General features: G+C 52.0%; 7 protein-coding genes across 7 annotated transcripts; 5 read left to right on the forward strand and 2 right to left on the reverse strand.

Moving 5' to 3' along the window:
- Nucleotides 1–1,013: 1,013 nt before the first annotated feature.
- On the forward strand, nt 1,014–2,916 carry PV08_03009 (uncharacterized protein; the record flags this gene model as incomplete). Its single annotated transcript, XM_016377366.1, has 2 exons — nt 1,014–1,713; nt 1,766–2,916. The coding sequence occupies 2 exons, from the start codon at nt 1,014–1,016 to the stop codon at nt 2,914–2,916; spliced, it is 1,851 nt and encodes a 616-aa protein (XP_016238936.1).
- Nucleotides 2,917–5,254: 2,338 nt separating this feature from the next.
- PV08_03010 (uncharacterized protein) lies at nt 5,255–6,120 on the forward strand (the record flags this gene model as incomplete). Its single annotated transcript, XM_016377367.1, has 2 exons — nt 5,255–5,924; nt 6,023–6,120. 2 exons carry the CDS (start codon nt 5,255–5,257, stop codon nt 6,118–6,120), a joined length of 768 nt encoding a protein of 255 aa, XP_016238937.1.
- Nucleotides 6,121–6,880: 760 nt separating this feature from the next.
- PV08_03011 (uncharacterized protein) lies at nt 6,881–10,507 on the reverse strand (the record flags this gene model as incomplete). Its single annotated transcript, XM_016377368.1, has 2 exons — nt 6,881–8,756; nt 9,126–10,507. The coding sequence occupies 2 exons, from the start codon at nt 10,505–10,507 to the stop codon at nt 6,881–6,883; spliced, it is 3,258 nt and encodes a 1,085-aa protein (XP_016238938.1).
- A 998-nt stretch (nt 10,508–11,505) lies between these two features.
- On the forward strand, nt 11,506–13,738 carry PV08_03012 (uncharacterized protein; the record flags this gene model as incomplete). Its single annotated transcript, XM_016377369.1, has 3 exons — nt 11,506–11,639; nt 11,787–12,857; nt 12,913–13,738. 3 exons carry the CDS (start codon nt 11,506–11,508, stop codon nt 13,736–13,738), a joined length of 2,031 nt encoding a protein of 676 aa, XP_016238939.1.
- Nucleotides 13,739–13,847: 109 nt separating this feature from the next.
- On the reverse strand, nt 13,848–14,944 carry PV08_03013 (uncharacterized protein; the record flags this gene model as incomplete). Its single annotated transcript, XM_016377370.1, has 3 exons — nt 13,848–14,188; nt 14,254–14,693; nt 14,766–14,944. The coding sequence occupies 3 exons, from the start codon at nt 14,942–14,944 to the stop codon at nt 13,848–13,850; spliced, it is 960 nt and encodes a 319-aa protein (XP_016238940.1).
- A 489-nt stretch (nt 14,945–15,433) lies between these two features.
- Nucleotides 15,434–17,123, forward strand: PV08_03014 (uncharacterized protein; the record flags this gene model as incomplete). Its single annotated transcript, XM_016377371.1, has 2 exons — nt 15,434–15,908; nt 15,973–17,123. 2 exons carry the CDS (start codon nt 15,434–15,436, stop codon nt 17,121–17,123), a joined length of 1,626 nt encoding a protein of 541 aa, XP_016238941.1.
- Nucleotides 17,124–19,902: 2,779 nt separating this feature from the next.
- On the forward strand, nt 19,903–21,495 carry PV08_03015 (uncharacterized protein; the record flags this gene model as incomplete). Its single annotated transcript, XM_016377372.1, has 1 exon — nt 19,903–21,495. One exon carries the CDS (start codon nt 19,903–19,905, stop codon nt 21,493–21,495), a length of 1,593 nt encoding a protein of 530 aa, XP_016238942.1.
- Nucleotides 21,496–22,024: the final 529 nt, after the last annotated feature.

Genomic DNA, 22,024 nt, shown 5'->3' on the forward strand with positions numbered 1-22,024 from the left:
TCTTCTTCGTCGCCTTGTCGTCCACCACTTACGTTGTTCCCTGGAGAATCGTCTGCTCTTTGCCCCTCTTGTTTCTACTGCTTGCATGCTACTATCCGCCCGCCCAGCTACAATTTCCGTGCTTTCCCCTCCCAGATCCGACTGCCTTTGCCCCCTTTCACTGGTCGTGCGCCTCGATTGCCTCATCTTGCATGCAGGACACGCCTCTCCTCCAGCGTTTCAGACCCCTGTCCCTAGCTTCTTGTCGTCCAGAGGAGCCTTGCGCGGTACTGGTCAAACCTTCTCTTTCATGTCTCTTGCCGCGGGTGTAGAGCCATGGCCTTGTGCATGGTTGGGCATGACAATAGATTCATGGTCGTCTTGTATGACGATGCCGCAGATTAGTAGCAGCGCTGATCCAATACCAACGGGAGGAGACCAAGAGGACGATCAAGCCAGTCTGGCCATTCTCGCTTGTTTTGATCAGCATCCTTGTGTGCTTCGTCTCTCATCCACACGAAGCTCCCTCGCGTGTGTTGGAGGGCCATCCCCTCGTCGTAGTCGTTCCGGCTTGAGAATCAAACTCTTCTCTAGGCCATCGACCATTCCCAAACTACTCGCGCTAAGTTAGAAACTCTTGGTGGGAGATGGACCGCTTGCTCGCAAAACCGAATGGAAAATGCTCCATCATCTCATTTAGCGCGCAACCCTCTTCGGGCCCATCGTAAGGCGGGTCCCCCATCCCAAAGGTTGCTTTGCTCCTGTGGCTCCGTGCTGTCAGCTATATGCAGACGATCACGTCGTTCACACACTTCTCCTCTCTTTCTTTCGCAAGGCTTGCCGCATGTCCAACTGAGGTCTGTTACCGCTTCGCTTCGCCTTCGGCCTTTTGCCTACAATTCTCCCACTACCGCGCCACTCCTTTCGCGGGCATTCGTTTCTCGACTGAACATACGCATCGGCAACTCGCAAGATAGATTGCGCAGGAAATTATTGGGTAATATACCAGACGTTGGATATCTGAAAGGAACAAAATGAGAGCTGTTACAATTGCCGCTGCTGGTGCAGCTGTTGTCGGATCCGTTTCTGCTTCAAGCCATGTCAAGCACATGCACGCGAAACTCCACGCCGCTCGCGACACCTGGGCTGACTGGAATACGACCTCTACCACGACGACGACCACCACCACCACAACGAAGTCCGTAGACCCTGCCACCGCCACCACCACATCTGCCGTGGTTTGGGAGGATTGGGACACCACCACGAGCACTACCACCACGACCACGACCACCAGTGCTGCCGACCCTTGGGCGGATTGGGAATCTACGACCACGACCACGACCAAGCCTGTCGACCCTGCGACAACAAGCAGTGACGAGCCTTGGGTCGACTGGGCCACTACTGTCGACCCTGCCGATTCTTCCTCGACCGTTACCGTGACCTGGGTTGACTGGGAGTCGACGTCTTCTACTCCTGTTGAACCTGCCGCCACGAGCACTGAGACATGGGGTGACTGGTCGGCGGTTGAGGAGACCACGACGATCACTCTTGAATCAACCAAGACCGCCACCAAGTACGTCGAGGCTCTCACCTCCGGCCCTGCTGCCGTGACCAGCATTATCACGGCCACCGTTGTTCCGGAACTTAGCTCCACTGGCTGGTTTGGCTCTTCTTTGAGTCCTGCTGCCGAAAGCTGTGTGTTGGAGGTTTACACATCCTATGGTGCTGCTACATGTAAGTTGAAATGTGTCAGTGGCATGCTACGCACGATGCTGACCATATCTAGGGTACCCGACCCCTGGTGTCGCAACCACGACCACGACCGCCGCTACCACCACCACCACCACCACTGCTGTTGTCACCACCACCACCACCACTACTACGTCGACCACGACCATCACCACCACTTCTGCACAAGGCTGGGGCTGGGCTCCGGAATCCCCCATTGCTTCTCCCACTACCTCGAGCACGACCACTTCTGCTCAAGGTTGGGGCTGGGCTCCGGAATCTCCCAGCGCTTCTGCTACAATCGCGACCGGCGGCTGGGGTGGCTCTCCTTCAGCCTCGCCCTCAGGATCTGCCAGCAGCTCTGGATCGACTCCCAAGCCTAGCGGTGGCAGCGGCGGCGGTTCTTCCGGCATCACTGCCAACGGCAACTCGTGGGCTCTGACCTACTCGCCATACACCTCGAGCGGCGGCTGCAAGGACGCCGGCACGGTTGCCTCTGACCTCGCCATCATCGCGCAGAAGGGATTCTCCTCCGTCCGCATCTACAGCACCGATTGCAGCTCCCTCGAGAACGTTGGAACGGCCGCCCGCAACAACGGCTTGAAGATCATTCTTGGTGTCTGGATCTCATCCACCGGTATTTCTGGCGCCCAGGGCCAGATCTCCGACATCATCAGTTGGGGTCAATTCGATCTCGTTGAGCTGATTGTCGTCGGTAATGAGTCTGTCTTCAACGGATACTGCTCCGCCTCGGAACTTGCCGGCTTCATCTCCAGCAGCGCCTCGTCCTTCAAGGCAGCCGGCTACACCGGTCTGGTCACTACGACAGAGCCCCTTTCAGTGTGGGAGGATAGCAGCTCTGCCTCTGCCTTCCTCGGAGCTGTTGATGTTTGCGGTGCCAACCTGTACGCATTCTTCAACGCAGACGTCACTGCCGACAAGGCTGGATCGTTCATCCAGTCCGAGATCGACATCCTGAACGGTATCTGCGGTGACAAGGCAGTCTATGTCTTGGAGTCTGGATGGCCACACGCTGGTAACTGTAACGGTGCTGCGTGCCCCAGCCCAGCAAACCAAGCGACTGCCCTCAAGGGTATCCAGAACACCGTCGGTGCCCAGGTCGTCTTCTTGAGCTTCGAAGACGAGCCATGGAAGGCTCCTGGCCAGTTCGACGTCGAGCAATATTGGGGATGTGCCGGTGTCTTCTAGAGACTTTCGGTGGCATGACATTGGGAGGAGTCTCTCCCTTTTTCCGAGCATATTTGCAATTGGAGGGCGTGATATCGGTGACAGCAAGCAAGCGACACATGTTGATCTGCACAGACACACAAGACAGAATGCCCTGCATGTACAAAGAGGTTTCACTCCATGGCATTTGTTTTATACGAGGTTGAATTTTCAAGTATTTTACTTTGGGACAGTTATTTTTTTCTCCTTTCACGTACAATGTCTCAATAAGTCCTCCTACTTTGTACCTGCATGATGCCTGCATTTACCTATATACACCGCACTGAGGACGCCGTGTACACGGGTGGCTGATTGGAAGTTCCAAAAATCATGGCTAAGAATACACAACCTACGCGCCTCCGTCGTTCCACTCATCCTCAGATATGGGACTTGGCAGCCTATGCAATTCAGCATAAGAATACTGTCGTCGCCTGAGTAGGATCCTGGGGCTGATCTTCAATGTAGTGGGTGCCGCAAGTCAAGGAGGCGCAACTCAAAAAGCACCACGTTGTATCCACTTCGTATATCCTATTTCGACCTCGTCCACTCGATTTGCCTTTGTGTTCTTCAACAGAGCCTACTCTCTCCTCGACCCTGGTAAGTGCAGACAACGCATGAACGACAAGGTTGGTCTGCTGCCGTCGCATCCAGAGTGCCCAGCTCTCAACTCATCCCCTCCACCGAACATGCAGTCTGAACCGGCTCGACGTATCTCGGTGATTGGTCTTCTCTCATGCAATCGAGCTATCGGCTGTCGTTCGCGGTGCTCCTGACGGTGTCGCTTAGCAAAGTACCTGAATACGCGGTTGCCGTCCCCTCCTCTCGCAGTAAGTCGTCGGCGAACCACTGCACAGCCCCTCTGAGGAAGATCAAGGGAAACCGCTAGAGAGGGTACTGGAGCAGAGAACTTGACACCAGTCTTGCCAACGGATGCTGGTCGCCGCCATCCGCAGCCAGTCAAACCCCAATAAAACCTTCCTTGCAGCGTCCTTCTGCACGGTACATCACAAGTTATTGCAGGTGACGAGAAAAAGGCAACCAGGCGGCCACACTAACGAAGGCACCAATGCATCACGCTTGAATGGAAGAATTCATCGGACGCAAGAGTGATCAACGGGTATAAGACAGGCATGCTCACACTCGACAACATCATTTTCCTTCTGGTGCCTTCGCATCCTCTTTATCACCTTCGAACATGCAGACCAGGTCAGGCCTCGGGGAAACAAAATCGTACGGATCTTCACACCAATTGGCTCGCTAAACGATGCCCTCACTAAATTCCTCTCGAAGGCCAAAGGGCCTAAAACACCCACCGATCGCCGTCCACCCGGCCACTGCTTCTGCCGGGTCGCATTACGAGAGAGCCGATTCCTGCCGCAGAGCCGCATCCCAAGAGGAAAACAGTTGCTGCGTTCTTCGGTGAAAATCGCGGGCTCAAGGACTCTTATCGACCTTCTCCAATCAGCTGGACGCACTCGCTGGAACCGAATCCGAGGTGCTTCCTTTCCGCTCTCAGCACCTCAAACTCCCTTCCCACATTCGCCTCCTCTGGGCCGTTGAATGGTGATTCTCGTCAATCAATTAACACATTCGATGTGGGACTGGTCTTGCCAAAGACACTTGGTCGTAACATAGCTTTGAGATTCCTGGAATGATGGATCCCTGGGGTGGGCAACATGATGATGCCCTCCATCTTGGGCAAGTGAACTGGCAGCAACCCGCCGTGGAGACCTACGTATGGCTAGCAAGGAAGATGGAGGGCCACATTTCTCTGCGATTTACCCCCGGGAGCGATTCCAAATAGGATACTCGCCGACCCAGCCACACAGCAGCCACCCAAGCACTTGCTCTCTGGTTCTGTCTGCGTTCAGCGTATGGGGAACCTTGCCTTTTTTATTCGCTGGGACTACCCTGGCTAGGGTCCTCGTGCCCCGAGGAGCAACCCATCCCTGTGCTGCCTGATAGACGGTAAGACTTGCTCTTTCGGCCCGACGAGCGGCCCCAGAGCGAGGGGAAGAGTGCCAGGTTGGCGCCATCAGAACGCTAGGCTTCTATCGCGACAACAACTCGTCCCTCTATTTGTATCAGCGAAGTGACTACTGAGCATGCATAACGCCAAGTTTCCTCTCATTCGACCAAAGTTATACCTGAGCCATGGCGTCGACGAACGAACGTGGTGTACGTTTCGACGCCTATGATTCTGCAATACCCTTGAATAAGCGGCAGTGGTGTGAGATTTATTGCTTCTTGCGCCCACGCAACCCTCCGGGATTCTGGTGTCATTACTCTCCTCCTTGCTGAAGTTCGACACTGTTTGATCATGGCTCAGAACCCACCCTTTTTCCAACCGTTCCTGTTCTGCGTCTCTGAAGTCACAATTCACAACAACCCGCAGCGCGCAGGACGATCGACGCCCAATGATCGCTACTGGGTGCCACCTGCCGACAAGGAGGAATTCAGTAAGCAGCAGCCGCCACAATGGCGCGTCTGGAATCCGGGACAACGGCAGTCGTTACATGGGTTCAGACATCTGCACAGACCTACTACAGAGACAATCCGTGATTTCCGCCATACCAGAACTTGCTCCGTCTTTTGGGATCCTGAACGACACGGCTACGTCTTGGTTCCATACGACTGTACCAGGATCAGCGATTGCGAAACATCTCCATTCAACTGGCGTCGACTTTCGTTTGGTCAAAACAACACCCACCCCGACCGGCGCATCGCGCTTGTCGGATACGAGATGACATCTCACAATCTTCCATTTGCAGGGCCGCAATCATGGTTCGATCAATTGTTGAGCGACGTGTATCGTGGCCAAGGCGCTGGAAACGGGCACAATTGTGGTTTGGCGGGAAATCTGGCAGTGCTCATCGCCCTCATAGCATTTTCGGCCAACCGGGGAGACGCTTATGCTGCGGTTGATCAGTCTTTCCGTCCCGACATCTCAAGCACCACCTTACGACCACACGGGCATCCTGTGTCCCATAGTAAGTTTTCCTCGTCGTCTCATGGTTGCTGGTTACCTACGCAGTGAATATTTTGCTCCCTACTAATCATTGTCGTCGTCGTCGTCGTCATCAATTAGGAAACCTTAGGCGCGGTATCATTGTCGAGATCCGGGTGCAGGATGAAACCGTGCTCAGAAACTGGGAGATGGGCATGTATGGGCCTATCTTTACCTAGGCTTTGATCACGAGCAAAATACGTTTGTTGAGCTGGACTGGCGAATTAACAAAAGGGATTGGAGAGGCGCTCTCCCAAAGAAAGAACCTTCAACGATCCTGGGCCACGGAAGAAAGCTTCAGCATGCTTGTCGCTACGGCCAAATATGTCCATCCACACCCAAATCGATTCAGTACAACAAGAGAGGCCCCTGTCGACGGTCTGATCTCGAGGCGGTCAATCTCGCATGCACTGATACGTTTGATGCTACGTCGTTACGTTTTGACGATGCTCATAGCTGAATCTACGACGATACATCTGAACGACACCTGCCATCCCTGCCCATCGTGTGTATGTGGGGATGGCTATACGATACGATCTTGACGATGATTAACGAGTTTTCTTTGAATCGTGTTCCTGTTCTGATGGTTGGCTTGCTTTGTTCTTGTCGTGCTTGTTGTTGTCGTTGAATGTTCCTGTTCTGATGGTGGTCTGGTTCACTTGTTGACAAGGGCACTTTGAATGAAATGTGTTTATGATTTTCATGTTCTCCACGAAGGAGGAGAGGACGGCCAAAGGTAAGGCTGAGCTTACCTATGCACACGAAATTACGTTGTGATTACGGGAATTGTTTTTGGATCTTTAGTTTCGTCGTCTTACGTATTGAATGTTTTATGTAGTATTGCAACTTCGCAAAGATTATTTACACCCGTTTTCATACGACGAATGTGTATTGTGTTTTGTTTTTGATCAGATATGTACGATTTAGAGCCGAGTCTCATCAGGGAATCATTCGGTCAGACTTATGCAAAGTGTACGTTTCCTTCGCCCCTGGCTTGTTGACGCGAGCGTAGCGTCGCAACATAACCACAATCTCTCCGGCTTGGCCAATTCTGTTTGAGGAGGAGCGGTTCACCTCCTCATCAAGGAGCGTTCGCTGTGCCATCTCGTATAGACGGAAGTAGCTCGGACAAACTGCATAATTTTCCGGGCAGTCGAGTAACAGCTGCACACCAGCAGCGTAGCTACTCTGTATCGCCTGAACTAGCGCAGTCGACCCATCTTTGTCGATCCAATTGACAGTTAATGGTTGTCGGACTAGGATAGTGGACATCATTTCTAAATTACGCTTCTGAACGGCCATCATCAACAGCGACTCACCCGTCCTAGTAGAACGCCAGGCCGGATATTGCACATGAGGACGGTCACCTTGAGCCTTGAAAAGGATTTTGACTAGGTTGGTGTTGTTTTGTCTGACAGCGAGAGCAAGGGCCGTGAAACCTTCCTCGTCTGTGCTTCTGAGGTCGACTTCTGGGATTCTCAGGAGGGCCTCCAGGATTTCAAATCCAGATCTATCTCCTATATTCCAAGCCAGAGGGTACCCCCGCCGCTCAGTGTGAATTCTGAGATCGGTTTCTGCACCAGGACCTCCATGGACAAAAACGGTAAATTGCGTGTTCGACCGAGTAACCAAGAAGTTCAAGAGGGTTGCTCTTTTTATTCTTCTAAGAACCTCGAATGCCCCAAGGCGGTTCATTCTATCGTTCACGTGGGCCTTGGCTAAAATTTCCTCAAGTGTGAATCTTCTGCTGGTCTGCGCAAGAGCGAACGGGTACTCGGACTTGGGCGCGTCCGGAATATGCGACTTGATGGGGATGGGAATAACGGAGAGCCAAAGATGCTCATGACTTTTCATTCTCGTCGTCCACAGGGCATCTCTCGGCCCCTTCCTGAGTACGTGAAGGTGCGTATTGCTCGAGGCAGTATACATCAGGTCGATAAGTGCTGAATGATCGTGAAGTACTGCCCAATTCCACCTCTGGGACCACGGAAGAGATACTGAGCTTGTGTGACCTTCCACCATATCATACCAGAGCTTGAATGCCTTTGAGGTCTTCGTGAGACACTTGGTATGGGCAAGCCAATGGGCTCGCGAATAAGCATAGAACGCATGCCCATGTAAAACGTCCGACTCCTTGCTCGTCGCAGAATCGGCAATATTCTTGAGCTGGGCATGCATGTTGAATTGTGCTCCACTCTCAGATTTCAGTAGCGTTAGAGCCATTTTACTCACAGTGGAACGGGGTAGTGCCCGTTGAACGATGCTGTGAGGTAGAATCACGGCTTGTTGATCTAGAGCCTCCACTTTTGTCAGCTGGCCTTTCAAATGATTGAAGTTCAGATATGTCACGCAAATCTCTCCCATGAGGTGGGCAGCAGCAACTAGATCCACATTGTATACGTTGCAAGTGAGACCATTGATGTTGAGAGAATTTTGAAGGAGAAACTGTTTGATGCTGTTGTGGGCGAAGTGGACCGTAGTATATTCTTCCTCCACGTTTAAAATACCTCCGCAGAAGTCGATAAGTCGCTGCATGTTGTTGACCAGGCGTCTAGGGTCCCACTCAGTTTCTCCAGGAACAATACTGATGGCTTCACGGAGCTCTTCTAGCGTCAGCGGCCTGTGGGCTGCGCTGAGAATCTGAAAGATTCGCTGGCGAATTTCTGGTTTAATGAGCCTCTCACAATCTACCTTTGCAAGTATCCGCTGATAAGTCTCTGGTAGATCGTGCGGAAGGTTCGACAGAGCCTGCAGAATTTCTTCGTCCGTGGTTGCAGAGCATATCGAAGTCAGCTGGAATACGACCCAAAGGAACCTATGAACGGTCAGAAGTTTGGTCCGGTCTAGGAGTATTGTGACCGCATAGTGCACCGTGCAATGTATGACCATCCATCAATGTCAGCGTATGGCAAAATATCAACTTTTGCAATACTACTGGACAAGTGCTACCGAAGAGTCGGGAGTCACAGTGTGCGTATGCAAATAGAGTTGGTGAAAAGACGAAGCTCCCTCCAAGACAAACAAAGTTCTGCACATAGTTGAAACACAATAGAAGGTGAACTCACATTCCCTGGCTTCCTTTGACCAGTGCATCCCGGATCGTGAGGACAAGCATAGGATCTCCCAAACAAAGCTCTCCTGATTTCACGCGTTCTTCAAGGGTATCATTGATAAATTGATATACTTATCAATCTCGGTGGTCAACTCTGAGCATGATATATGGTGCCTTGGTTGAAGAACGGTGGATAACTCGCGATATAACCCAGGGCGACTTGAACAGAAGATCTGAGCCTGAAAATTTCCTTCCAACAGATCTTTCAAAAATTGAGCTACGGCCTTAATAGCTTGAGGGGAACATGCATCAAGACCATCAAGAACAATGAAATATTTCCTGTTCTGATCTTGTAACAGCCTCGGTAGATTTTGAGTTAATCTATCCTCAGTGATGCCTTGGTCCAGATCTCGCGAGAGATCTTCAAACATCTCACGCTCGGCATGGAGGAGAAGCTGGCTAATTAGGCTACCGATGACTGTCCAGGAGTCCAGGGACTCGGCTTCGTCAAACCGACAGAAAAAGTAGGCGATGGTAGCATTTGGCGCCTGTGCAGCAAGGTGTTCAACCACATTCGCAGCAATGACTGTTTTACCTGCTCCCAGAATCCCAGTACACCAGAGGAGGGTGGATCGTTCGGCGCGAAACCACTTTCTATACTGTTCATGCTCGTAGACACAGTTGATAGTGCCAGATCTTCGGGCTTGTTTCCAAATTTTCTGATAATCGTATGAAGATAATGTATCAAGACATCGCGTTTTGACGTTGTATCTTCGCAGTTGACGGGCCTTGTCAAGTTCTTCTGAGGTCTTCTTGGAAAATTTGGCCATGGCTGAACGGAACTGTGTGTTTTTCCCCATCTCCAGCTGTTGCCCTTCAGCTGAGATCAAGTTTACTTCGCTGTGCACCATATGCCCCGCGCGGCGAAGCTTCTCGTCATACTGACCAAATTCGGTCTCGAAAGATTTCAAGAAGGGTACTTGCTTGAAGAAAGATCCTTGGAGGGAAACCACCGCTTTCCTGCACAAATCAACGACAATGATCATGTATTCGCAAATCGCTCTTTGAAGTGCTGCCGATGTGGAAAATAGAATGCCGATTTCCTGATATCTGGGACAGGTGCGACCGACATTCATCAACAGCGTCGACAATTTGTCAAAGAACGAGGACCATCCCAGAGCCAAGTGCAGCGTTAGCTTGACGGCAGCCCAAATGCCACTGGCAATAAGTGATTGGGAGCCACCCACGACGGTATCGATCGCCGTGGAGAATTGCTGCAAACATTGTAAGAGGCTTGTCAAGCGAGTGGCGAAGCATCGCTTCTTTCCGCTGCTGTTCTTGTCGAGTTCTAACGTGAGGCCCATCACGTCATTGGGAGAAGGAGGTGGTTTGCTCCGACCTGACCTCATGGTTGCCTTCTGATCATTATCAAGTGTGCTCTCGAATTCCGACAAGGCCTGAGCTAGCCTGATTTCAGGCTTCAATACTGCAGCCTGACGCAGAGCAGTTGACATGACGGCACTGTAGTCTCTTGATGTCAATGCGGAATGTCATTGGTCTGTCGATGATGGTGAGAGTTCCTGAACAGTGGTCGAGGATTAACATGGCATAAAGCAAAATGCCACATCGACGACGTTCAGTGGACATTGTTGGATGGCGTGAGGCTGATGCTGAGGCTGAGGCGCTAGTTTTTCGGTTTCGAGCCTAGTACAATAGCCCAGGTCACATGCTTTCTCTTTTGATTCTCTCGTTGGCTTCGCTGAAGCCACGGTCAAATCACACGCCGCGGTCGCAGATGCTAAATCACATTCGCGATTAAGGCAGACATCCTGGCCGAACACACCTGCGTGGCCAGCGAATGCGTTGAGAGCGCTTGTAGGAGAGTATACCAGGTTCTCAATCCATGCGAATCTCATCTGATGAAATCAACGAAGTCGAGGGACTGGAACTATCTCGGGTAGGACATTTTCAACACGAGGGAGTGAGCCAGGCAGTACCGAGGATAACGCTGGTCTCCATTTGTAGGCGCGATATGAGCCCCCCTTCTCAAACTTCGTGTCTGAAGTGCTTTCTTTTCTCATTACCGCGACTTTCTGCTAAACACTAAGAAAGACTCTTTATGTGTAGTATTTAGATCCTCCGACGAAAGCTTTTCATTCTGAGATGAGTTAGAGTACGCTAAGCATCTCAAGTGCTTGAAGCCAATGGGTCCGGGGTTCTAAGGCTGTTTCTGATTGGCGCGTGTTCTCGACCTACCTTCCTCGCCGTGTCTGCTGAGCCAAGATTATCACTTATCGCGTCCTACTGCAAGGCTCTTTACTAAGCAAGCTATTTATCTTTCTCCTACTCACAAATCGGAATTTATTTCTCTCCATCTTCGGGGTTGCTAGAGCGGATTTGATGGCTTGTATCTGATTCCATGTAGTCCCTACCCGGCGATCGTACTCGAGTCCTTCTCCCTGGGTGCACGTTTGGGGCGTCAGTTATCTCGCAAGAACGCTTTACTCAGACCATGGCGTCCAGCGAGCCAGGGCTGAAGCGCACAACTCTCGCCTGCAATCCTTGTCGCCAGGGTAAGCGCAAGGTAAGTGGCCGGTTTCTGCAAGATCAGATTCAACGCGCTCAACGAGCACACAGTGTGATGGCGTGAGACCAATCTGCGCTCTGTGTGCAAGGCTCGGTCGACAATGCGACTATCCCACGGTGGTGGCAACGCGCAAGTAATGAACTCCGCTTTGGTGTTGTGATCATGTCTTTGCTGTGGATGGATTGCTGATTCTTTTTGGGATTTAGACGTAAGTATTGGGATGAAGAATATGTCAAATTACTTGAAGAGCGAATTTCTTTCTTGGAAGGCTTGACTGAGGAGGATTCTGTGCACGGCAAAGGATCAGAGCAACTTCACGATCATCTCGTCAACCCCAGGAACGACAGGATTTCCTATACCTCCCGCACGGGAGAGGACGATGGATTCACCACACTTTACAACAGTGGTGGCTTACTTGATGAGGAAAACCTCGTAGTGTTCGGACCTCGCCCTCGGGATGCTGCCATCGATGAATTGTCTGCAGTCATATGGAAGCTGGATATCAACAGCGAAGGCTTCACCGGCCCTTCAGGAAATCTTTGTGTTCCGGGGATTACCAGTGGCGATAAGGCTCCGGATCTGAATCCAACTTCACAAGTACAGCTTGCCTCAAGCCCTGTGAATCTAAGCGAAGCCCCTTGCCCGCCAGACTGGGATCACTTCTCTCACATTTTCCTCCGCTTTGTCAACCCAATCTTCCACTTCTTTGAGAAGACTAGCCTTGATCAATCTATAGCGAGAGCACCGTCACACTCACTGGGGCAGCTGCTTCGTTGTGCCGTTGTGCTAGCTGCAGCGCTATACTCTGATCAGCCGGGTGTAGAGCTCACAGTCCAGAACTGCGTCGCAGTCACAGAGAGATTGTCTTTGGTCTGTGCACGCGATACACCTTCTGAACACCTCGTCACCGCCTTCTCTATTCTGGCTCTTCGAGAACTGAGCGTCCGAAATGCCAATATGGGATGGATGTACAATTCCATGGCGGCAGCCACGGTGAACCAGCTCGGCCTCCATGCAACCAATCTAACTGCCTCCGGCACCCTTACCGCGTCCGAAGTATCCCTGGCTGCTTCCGACCGCGCGAGAGCGTTTTGGTCGTTTTTCCTCATTGACAGAATCGCCACAACCATACTAGGAAGAAATTGTACTATTCCCAGGAAGCGGATTAGTTCGACGTTTCCCACAAACATGGGCCAGCAGAGCTCAGAGGCCGAAGATCTGGCCTTTCAGTATCAATGCCGTCTCTGGGACATCCATGATCGGTACATGGACCAAATGTAAGTTCAAGATGGTAGGGTTGTGCTGCGCTAACATGTCGCAACCGTGGCTTAGTTATATCTACGACTTCCAAACCATTCCCAAGAAGAAAAAAATCGCGCTTCTCAACGAGGCCGAAAGCGTTCTGCTGGAGTTCCGAAGAAATCTAGATCCGTCATGGACACCGACGAGAACCAGGCACGACTCCGGCTCGCTCATCTTGCAGATGTCTTACAATATGTCGCAGCTCCTCATCCATCGACCTTACATAAACAACGAATTCAAGTCGGATGCGGTGTACATGTCGGCTATGACCACGGTCAGCCTCGCCGCAGCCACAATAACGCGCCTTCTGGCCATGTATATGAAGACTTTTGCGATATCAACGGCTCCATTCTTCATTTGCCATCACATTTTAAGCGCTGGTATGATTCACCTGATGAATGGCACAGCCAAAGATGAGAGCATCAGCCGACGGTCTTCGAAGCGGCTGAAGATATGCTTTGTTGCCTTGGAGCAGTTGAGACGAACGTATCCTGAGCATGCAAAGAGCTCCATATCTGCCTTGGTACGTCTGGCTGAACGCTGGCAACTTCTCTCGCTCATCCCGATAAATTACTCAAACGCATCTCTTCTGAAAGAGTCGTCCCCTCATCTTGTGAAGCAACCAGAGGGCGCCGAAGATCAAACAAGGATCAGGGTCTCAGTAGAGTCGACTCCAACAGATCGGTTCGACATCTATTTTGACGATGCTTTCAGGGGGTCGGAAGGATTGGGATCCTGGAGAGATATGGGCGCAGAGGCAAGCCACGTTCTCTCATCTCACAACTACGATGTTGAAGACTTTGCAAAGATTGAAGGCTTGGAGGGCTTCGACCTATTTGACTGGTCGGATGACTAGCAAGTTGGACGCCGGCCAATCATAGTTGGGCCTTCTCGTCACACAAGCTAGTACGCAGACCAAGGTACACGGCACCAGCACGAATTAAACTGCGACGTACTTCTCTCAATCAAACATCTCTTTTCAACGGACGAGGATCTGTGTTTGCGCCCAGCCAGAGAAGATCTGGTCGACTGTAATGTCCGCAAGTGTCCAGAAAACCCTTCACCTTGAGGACCTCATCCAGATCAATGTCGGCATAGATGATACCTTCCTCCTCTTCCGGCAAGTCGGCGGATAGGATTCTCCCATCAGGGCCTATGATTGCTGAAGATCCGCCACCCGGAGTATGCATGACTATCCCGGATTCCGTTCGCATGAGGTCGATGCCCTTTCTGGAAAGAACCGCGGTGGTATGAAGCACAAAGCTTCCCGCCTCGATGGCATATGCCTGAGATAGTGTTCGGCAGCCTGTGGTATGATCGGTCAGCACCCGTTTGTATCGGCAAATCACTGCAGCAAGAAGAGAGTCCCACCTTCACGAGACATCGACCATAGCTGACCCTTGTCAGACCCACTGAACAAAGGCGGCCAAGCGCCGACGTGGATTTGCTCGTTCTGGAGATGGGTATTGTACTTCAGTAGCGGCAGGGAGTGTTCCCAGCAGGAGAGCGCTCCTACGCGGGCAAACGGGAGCTGCACAACACTCTTGAGCGAAGTGGCGCAAGCATCGGCGAAGATGGTGCGTTCCATGTGTGTTGCCTTCATCTTCCGCCGGTGCAAGACAATCTTGCCCTGACAATCAATGGTGACCTGGGCGATGAAGAGGCTGTTGCCGGATCTTTCAGAAAAGCCCAGAGAAACTGAGATGCCATGCTCTGCACTTGCGGCCTGGATTTGCTTCATCTCTGGTGATTCGAGGACGAGCGAGTTTTTCATGTACTTGACATGCAATTCCGGATCTGCTGGTCGACTCCTTGTGTAATCCGACTGTCAGCATTTGGTCCGCGACGTGAAGTTGACAGCGTGAGGAGGGGAGGGTATTTACCATATCCATGCAGGATATCCAGGTATCCAGACTTCTGGGAATGCCACCAACTGCGCACCATGCTCCTGGGCTTCCTTGATCAGATCGCAGGTTTTCTGTACACTGCTTTGGAGATCGAGCCAGGCAGGCTCACACTGAGTGACGGCGACTCTAATGCTCTGGGCTTGTTCTTGGTCCATGGTTGACTGTGACTGTATCTGCGACCTGTGTTTTTTGCAGCTCGGCTTCTTGGAAGAAATATAGACTGATCTTCTACTGCAGGCCGAGCCTTTCGAATGCGGATGGCGTGCATCCGCACGATTGCGGTCTCTGCAGCCCTCTCGGGGCTCGATGCGGCTGTCATTGTGGCCGCATTTCAGGCATGCGGTACAGGACATATCGTGCGGATGCTACTGCTTCCGCAGCGGGACCCACCCTGCCAATCCCGATAAGTCGGCGTGGCTTGTCCTCTCCAATCACCTGTCCGCTGGTAATCCCGGACGATGCTGGACCATGAGCGCAACACCAAACACCACCCGCAGCACAATCGTGATATACTTTGTCCACAAGGTCTATATAGTATGGGAAGATGGCAACAATGTCGACTCCGTGTCTCTTCCTTCTGCTGCCAAAACCGACTCTCTGTTCCTTGCCACCGTTCTAGTTTTCAACACTACCATCGCACAACCATGGCCTTCGGCGTCCTGCAGAGTGCTCGAAATCCCCGGCCCCGAGGTACTGTGGTCTTGGAATCGATTCCATCCACCTCCTCTACTGGCGGAGGCGGAAGGCTTGACCTCATCCTTGTCCCAACGCCGTCGCCCTACCCTGCAGACCCTCTCAACTGGTCCAGAATACGCAAGGAACTGTATTTTCTGACCATTCTCTTCGGGGCTTGTCTTACCGGAGTCATCGGCCCTGTCCTCGTGCCTGGTTTCACTATCATCGTGGCGACTTTCAACGTCTCTCTTACGCAGGTCACTCTGCTAAACGGCTCACTGGTAATGGCACTTGGAGTGAGTTCTTATCTGTGTGCATGCTTGGCCGAAGTGACAGGAAAACGGCCTGTCTTCTTGGCCACATCTGTTTTACTGGTGGCCTCTAGTTGCTGGGGAGCCGCTGCGAAGTCTTATGGCAGCTTACTCGCTGCAAGAATTTTCCAAGGTTTGTGCGAATCTGACGTCGACATTCACGGTATCAATGGAAGCTGACTCTTTGGCATCTGTAGGTCTGGGTATGGGTTCTTTCTTTGCCTTGGCCGGAACAATATCTATCAATGATGTCTTTTTTGTCCACGAGCGTGGTCTGAGGGTCGGCCTCTGGAATTCGGCCGTCATTGCCTCAGTCAACTTGGCTCCCGTTATCAGCAGTCACATTATCGTGAATCTGGGATGGCCATGGGCGTTCTGGATCCTCGCCATTTCGTTCGGCGTGTTGCTAGTTGCGGTCACGCTGTTCTTTCCCGAGACGAGCTATAGCCGCAGTGTTATTGAGGGCGAAAACCTTGTTCTTGTTGACCATGGGCACCGCACTAGTATTACGGGATCGAACATTCCGGAAAAGGTACCTCACCAGGACTCTACGGCGCCATATCAGCAGGACCGAGAACTGCAACAAGGCGACAGCGAACAACTCAACGGCTCACTTACGCTCAGTTCGCTGCTCCATCCGTGTCCGGCGCCTCTCGGAAGCTTCGTTGACTTTCTCAAAGCTGTGGCAACGCCTCTATTGCTCCTCAGACATCCAGCGACCATTTGGGCCTGTGTGATGTGGTCAGTCACTTTTACATGGGTGATCATCCAAGGTGCCGTAGCGTCGCAGATTTTCGCCTATCCTCCTTACAATATGACTCCCACAGCAGTCGGCAATCTCATCGGAATCGCTCCACTGATCGGATCACTTCTGGGGACTCTGATTGGTGGCCCACTCTGTGATGTTGCTGCCGTCCAGCTAAGCAGTCGCAATGGTGGCATCTACGAACCTGAGTTTCGGTTGTGTGCTATCCTCGTCGGCGGTGTTGTGCCATTCGTGGTGGGAGCCTATGGACTCGGTGCTGCCGTTGCAGGGGGATTGTCTCCCGCTACCTGTGGATTCTTCCTGGCTGCTATCAATTTCGCCGTTGGTACGTCATGTACAGGCATCGTCGCCTACTCCAATGACGTCTTCGGGGAGGACGCAGGAGAGGTTTTTGGACTGGCGATGGTCGTGAAATCGGCTTTTGCCTTTGGCCTAACCTTTATGTTCAACGACTACTATGCAAACCATGGGCCCAAGGTGTTTTTTTACACGTGGGGCTCGTTGACTGTTGGTGCGTTGCTCTTTGGCACGGCTTTCTTGTACGTGTACGGGAAGAGGATAAGGGCTTGGATGGATCAATAGCGCGCTGCGGTCGCGGGTTCATTTCAACAGCTAAGTGTCGATATGACGGCGAGGTCTTAATGATGTTGGCGTGTGGCGAACGCAGAGGGAGGGTTTCCGTTAGTTCTCTTGGGTGATATTCCTACCCTTAGTGTTAAGTCAGCATAGGTATATGACAATGAGGATGACACTGAAGATCTGCCGGATAGTGAAAACAAGGAACCGGGTGCTCCATTAACAGATCGACCGTTCAGTCATTCTTGTCTGCCGGATTTATGGCAGAATGACTTTTCTCTCACTTGATGATCCCATGGACTGGCACCAAAAAAAAAGGATCACTTATTTCGAGCAGCAAAAACTCTAACCTCAAGGCCAATCACACGCTGGGTGATTGACGTTGAGGTCGAGGGAAATCCCTGCCAACACAGGGATTTTTTTTCGAGAAGCCGTCAGGTTACTCCGTCAGCTAGGTCATTCACGCGTAGAAGCCATGTTCGCTGGGAACACCTCGCCCTAATGCAGGGGTCCTCGGTGTCAGGGCGTCGCCTCTAGGATTCACGGCTAAGCCCAAGTAAACTGCCTCATGTCTGGTGAAATCCCCTTACGCCATCTGTCCGCCGGTGGATCAGGTGACACGGGTAGCCACGAGGAATTGTTGGAAGAAATTGACTCTTTCGAAAATATAACCCTCGAATTATTCAAGGCGAGGCACCCGGGAAGGCTCCCTTCTGTTTCAACACCAGAGTTGAGGTTGGGGTTGGGCACGGCGGGTGTCACCCCCCTCTTGCGGATCGGGAGGGAGCCGCGAGCAGTGTGACAACCCTTGTGCAGACTCCAGGTCCTAAGCAATCTCCCACCTTTCGTCCATGGATCTGGCCTGGGTGTCGCGAACGTGGAGAGGTCTCAAGATTCGGCGATCAGGACGGAGATTGGTGCGGGATGTGTATGTGCTTAGGGCCGGTGTGGCTGCAGGGCGGAAATAGATGGAAGGCCCCCCCAAAAACCTGGAGAGAGTAGACACGTACCTGAGTAGGTAGTAGATATCTACGTACCTGCGTGTGGAGGGAGGTACCTCCTATCCGTATCCTTCGATGGCTGTACCTGTGGACTGTGGTGTGGCCCTGGACGTCTGAAGAAGCGACAAGGCGATGGTTTCATGATCCGCAGTAGGAGAGTGAGATACTGGATAGCCTACGGTGGTGCAGATGAGGCATTCAGCCTAATTGTGCTCAGGACTCTTCTCTCTACCTAGGTAGGTACCTACTGTACAAACCCACCCCACCTACCTAGAGATCTAGGAACGAGTCTCTGGACCAAATGTGATAAATTTCAGCCCTGCATGGTATTCATCACATCTTCAGTCTAGGGAGCGTGTGTGCCACAGTCTGTTCATTTGTTCACCCGTCAGGGGATAGGGGCGTGACAGGGCCAGGCGGCTGTGACCTTTTCTTCTGCGGGCGGTACAGGGAAGACAATCACACAACGGCGGAAGTGTGTTAAGCGAGTACGCTGGTGATATATAGGTAGGTACATATGAACGCACCCTTACTCCGTAGAGTGCGAAGAAATAAATGTACGCGCGTACTCGGACTTTTTCGCTCCAATATAACGCTACCTCAGGTAGGTAACAAATGATTAACAAATCATACGGTTGTGAGCGCGTGTGAATCTGCATGTGTGGGATGATGGATCATTGCGTGACAAAAACTAATTAACTCAAAGCTTATCGATAGGGAGGAGGAGGAGTCTTGGACAAGTACAATATGTACTTGTAGCTGTCAGTTGAGTGAGATCCGAAGTTCGCTCTAGTTTTAGTGACATAAGGTACCGCCAGCACGGATCCAGGGAATCATTTTGCGTGGATGGTGGACATACTGAACAGTACCTAGACTTTGGGCATCGTACACCCTCTAACTGGGGCTCTAACTACCTGTAGTGGGGAGGCAGATACCTTAAGTACCTACAATAGGTACGAGTACCTACTAGTCAGTACCTACTAGTCAGTACCTACTAATGTCTCTTGTACATTCTGGAAGTTGTGCTTACAGTCCCCCCACTATTACTCGTACTCGATGCAGCCGCCGACTTACGCAGTCTCTCTCTCCTCGCATCACATCCCCGTCCAAGGTTCAACCCACGGGCCACAGCGAATACGAACTTTGTCGGCATTGGCGCTTGGAAAAGCTGGGCTAGTGAGGCCCCCCGACGCTTCTGGCTCCTCTCGCATGCCGGTCATCCCGTCACCTTCGAGTCTGCGACAGTCGGTCATCACCTTTCGCCAATACGAAACACTTGCTGTACCAAGAGTTGCGAGAGTCTTAGATCTCACAGCCTCAGCTGCGTTTCCAAATCATTTCTCCCGCAGACCTCCCTCTCCCTTTCCTCCTGTGTTCTCTCGTGCTGCGCCCCCCTTTGCTCGCTTCTGTGCTCGCAACCTTCTCGCCTTCACAATCCATATCCGATACCCGAGGGCGCTTTCGAACAGATTTGACGGTCCAACACCTATAAGCGATCGCCATATTCTGCCCGTCTAATTTGGTGCCGGCTTCCTTCTCGACCGAGCAATGAGTCTTGCCATGATACCGAGAGGGATATAATTCTTCCCTGTACTATTAAAGCGACCTTATAACAATATATACCCTCTAAATCGGCCTACCCTCCGTTCGTCGCTCCCGAAACCCCACCCAACAGACAGTAATTCTATTGTCGTAACACGCTGTTCGGAAGCGAGCAGCACAGGTGTATCTGGGGAACAGAAAGAGAAGGGCGGCTGCTTCTGTGGTGACACTGTATCGGTACCATGCATAACATCTTCAATCATCAGAGATGGGCGGCAACCGCCCTGGCAGGGTTGTTGATGCTCTGCCCTGCAACATTCGCCCAAACCATTGCACCGTCGAACAGTTCTCAAGATCTATATCCAGCCGCGACCTCCCCGAGGTTTATCATGAACGGCACCGAGTTCCCAGACATACCGCCAGTGCGATTGGCTCCCTTGGGAATATATGCCGAAATGTCACATAGCAACTTTGTTCAGGTTGATGTTGAAGGGCACCTGGTGAATGTCAATGCCGCCAATGCCAACGACGTCAGCGGTAACAACCAATTCTCCTACATGTCCTGTGACCCAGAGGCATATAGTGACGGCAACCTGGATGCAAGTGCAGTCTTTCGTATGGCCGTGAATGCGGCCAATGCCGACATCATCATTCTATACAGTGAAACAAGTGATCACTGCTCTGCGACTGGACTGAGTAGCCTCCCGACCATAGGTGGCATCCTCACCACAACCGACACAATGACAGCGTCCAGCCTGGCCAGGCTGGCTCTGGATCAACAGAGTACTGGAACGGCTTCGATTCTCCCCGATCTCAACTCCTACACCAATTCATCAAGCGGTGGCTACGGCAACAACTCTCTTGGCCAATCTCCTACTACAGCAGTCGCGATGATCATCCTATACTCCATCACCGGCGTTATCACGGCCCTCTTTGTCGTCATCATCGTAACTGGAGCTATTCGTGCACACAGACATCCAGAACGTTATGGTCCGCGAAACATAGTAGGCCGCGGCCGTCAGAGTCGCGCAAAGGGTATCGCAAGAGCTATGCTCGAGACCCTTCCCATTGTCAAGTTCGGAGATCACCAAGACCTCCCCACCACCAAGCAGCAATCCACAGATATTGAAATGAACGCCGGCACGCCTGCCAAGGATTCAACCGCTACCGACCCCATGGACGCCACCAAAGCAGTAGGGGGGCCCGAGGCCAGTGCAACAGACAACAATAGCACGACAGGCGTTAATCAGACACCGCCGCAAACCCAGGCCGCTATCGCGACGAACAACGCCGATGGTACTGATGCAGAGGGTCACCTAGGCTGCTCGATATGCACAGAGGACTTCAACAAGGGTGAAGAAGTCCGGGTACTGCCGTGCAACCACAAGTTCCATCCCGTTTGTGTCGACCCATGGCTCCTGAATATCAGTGGTACGTGTCCATTGTGTCGAATCGATCTACGACCCCAGGGTGAAGTCGAAGGCGAAGTTGGCGACTCGGATGCTCAAAACGAAGCCCAGCGCAGCGGTTCAGACGCCGCGTTACCGCCTCCACTTGCAGCTGCGGCCACGGGGGCCAATGCTGAAGAGACTACCCATCGTGGTGGACGCAGGGAGACGATTACCAACCTCCGTCGCTTTGCCCATGCTTCAAGAGAAGATCGAATCGCGGCATTGCGGCGATTCAGACAAGAGGGTATAAGCTCGAACGCGGGCGCTACCGCAGACGATGCTGCCAGTGCACCTCGACAGTCGGAGGAGGAACGAACAAGCCTCGCGAGACGGTTTAGGGAGCGCTTTAGAATCCGCACGGAACGACGAGGCACCACCAATTGACGTCATTAAGACCATGGTGTCATACACGGATGGCGTGGTTTCAGGCCGCTAGGTACGGATGACAGCGGTATCAGACGATGTGATGTTTATGACTTTGTGAGAATCGACTTTATGGCGACCAACGGGATTGGGATATAAATATAGGCCAGAAAATGGGACGTGAGGTAATTTTGGATTCAGGGCCTTGAAGCAATGCAGGAGTTATTGTGAGGGCTTTTCCATGATCCAAGGGAGGCCTGTATATCTATCTAGGTAGGCCGCGGACCATCTCCTCAGATGTACGATTTATGGTCTGTGTGTTATGGGTTGTATTTTTGGGGATTTGAAATTTGGGAGCATCCTGCCTGGATCATAGTACCTTAGGGAAAGCAAGGTATCTAGACGTTTTGAAGGCGTCAATCAATTCTCACATCTCAAAAACCAACTGGGCTTTTGTCGACTTCCACTGTTAACTTTAGCATATCTCACACGTCACAGATGTAGTAGACCGGGTTATCGAGTTTACAGCAGGAAGTGGCCCGGTGTTTCA

The sequence above is a fragment of the Exophiala spinifera genome (assembly GCF_000836115.1).
Source record: "Exophiala spinifera strain CBS 89968 unplaced genomic scaffold supercont1.2, whole genome shotgun sequence".
NCBI classification, from domain to species: domain Eukaryota; kingdom Fungi; phylum Ascomycota; class Eurotiomycetes; order Chaetothyriales; family Herpotrichiellaceae; genus Exophiala; species Exophiala spinifera.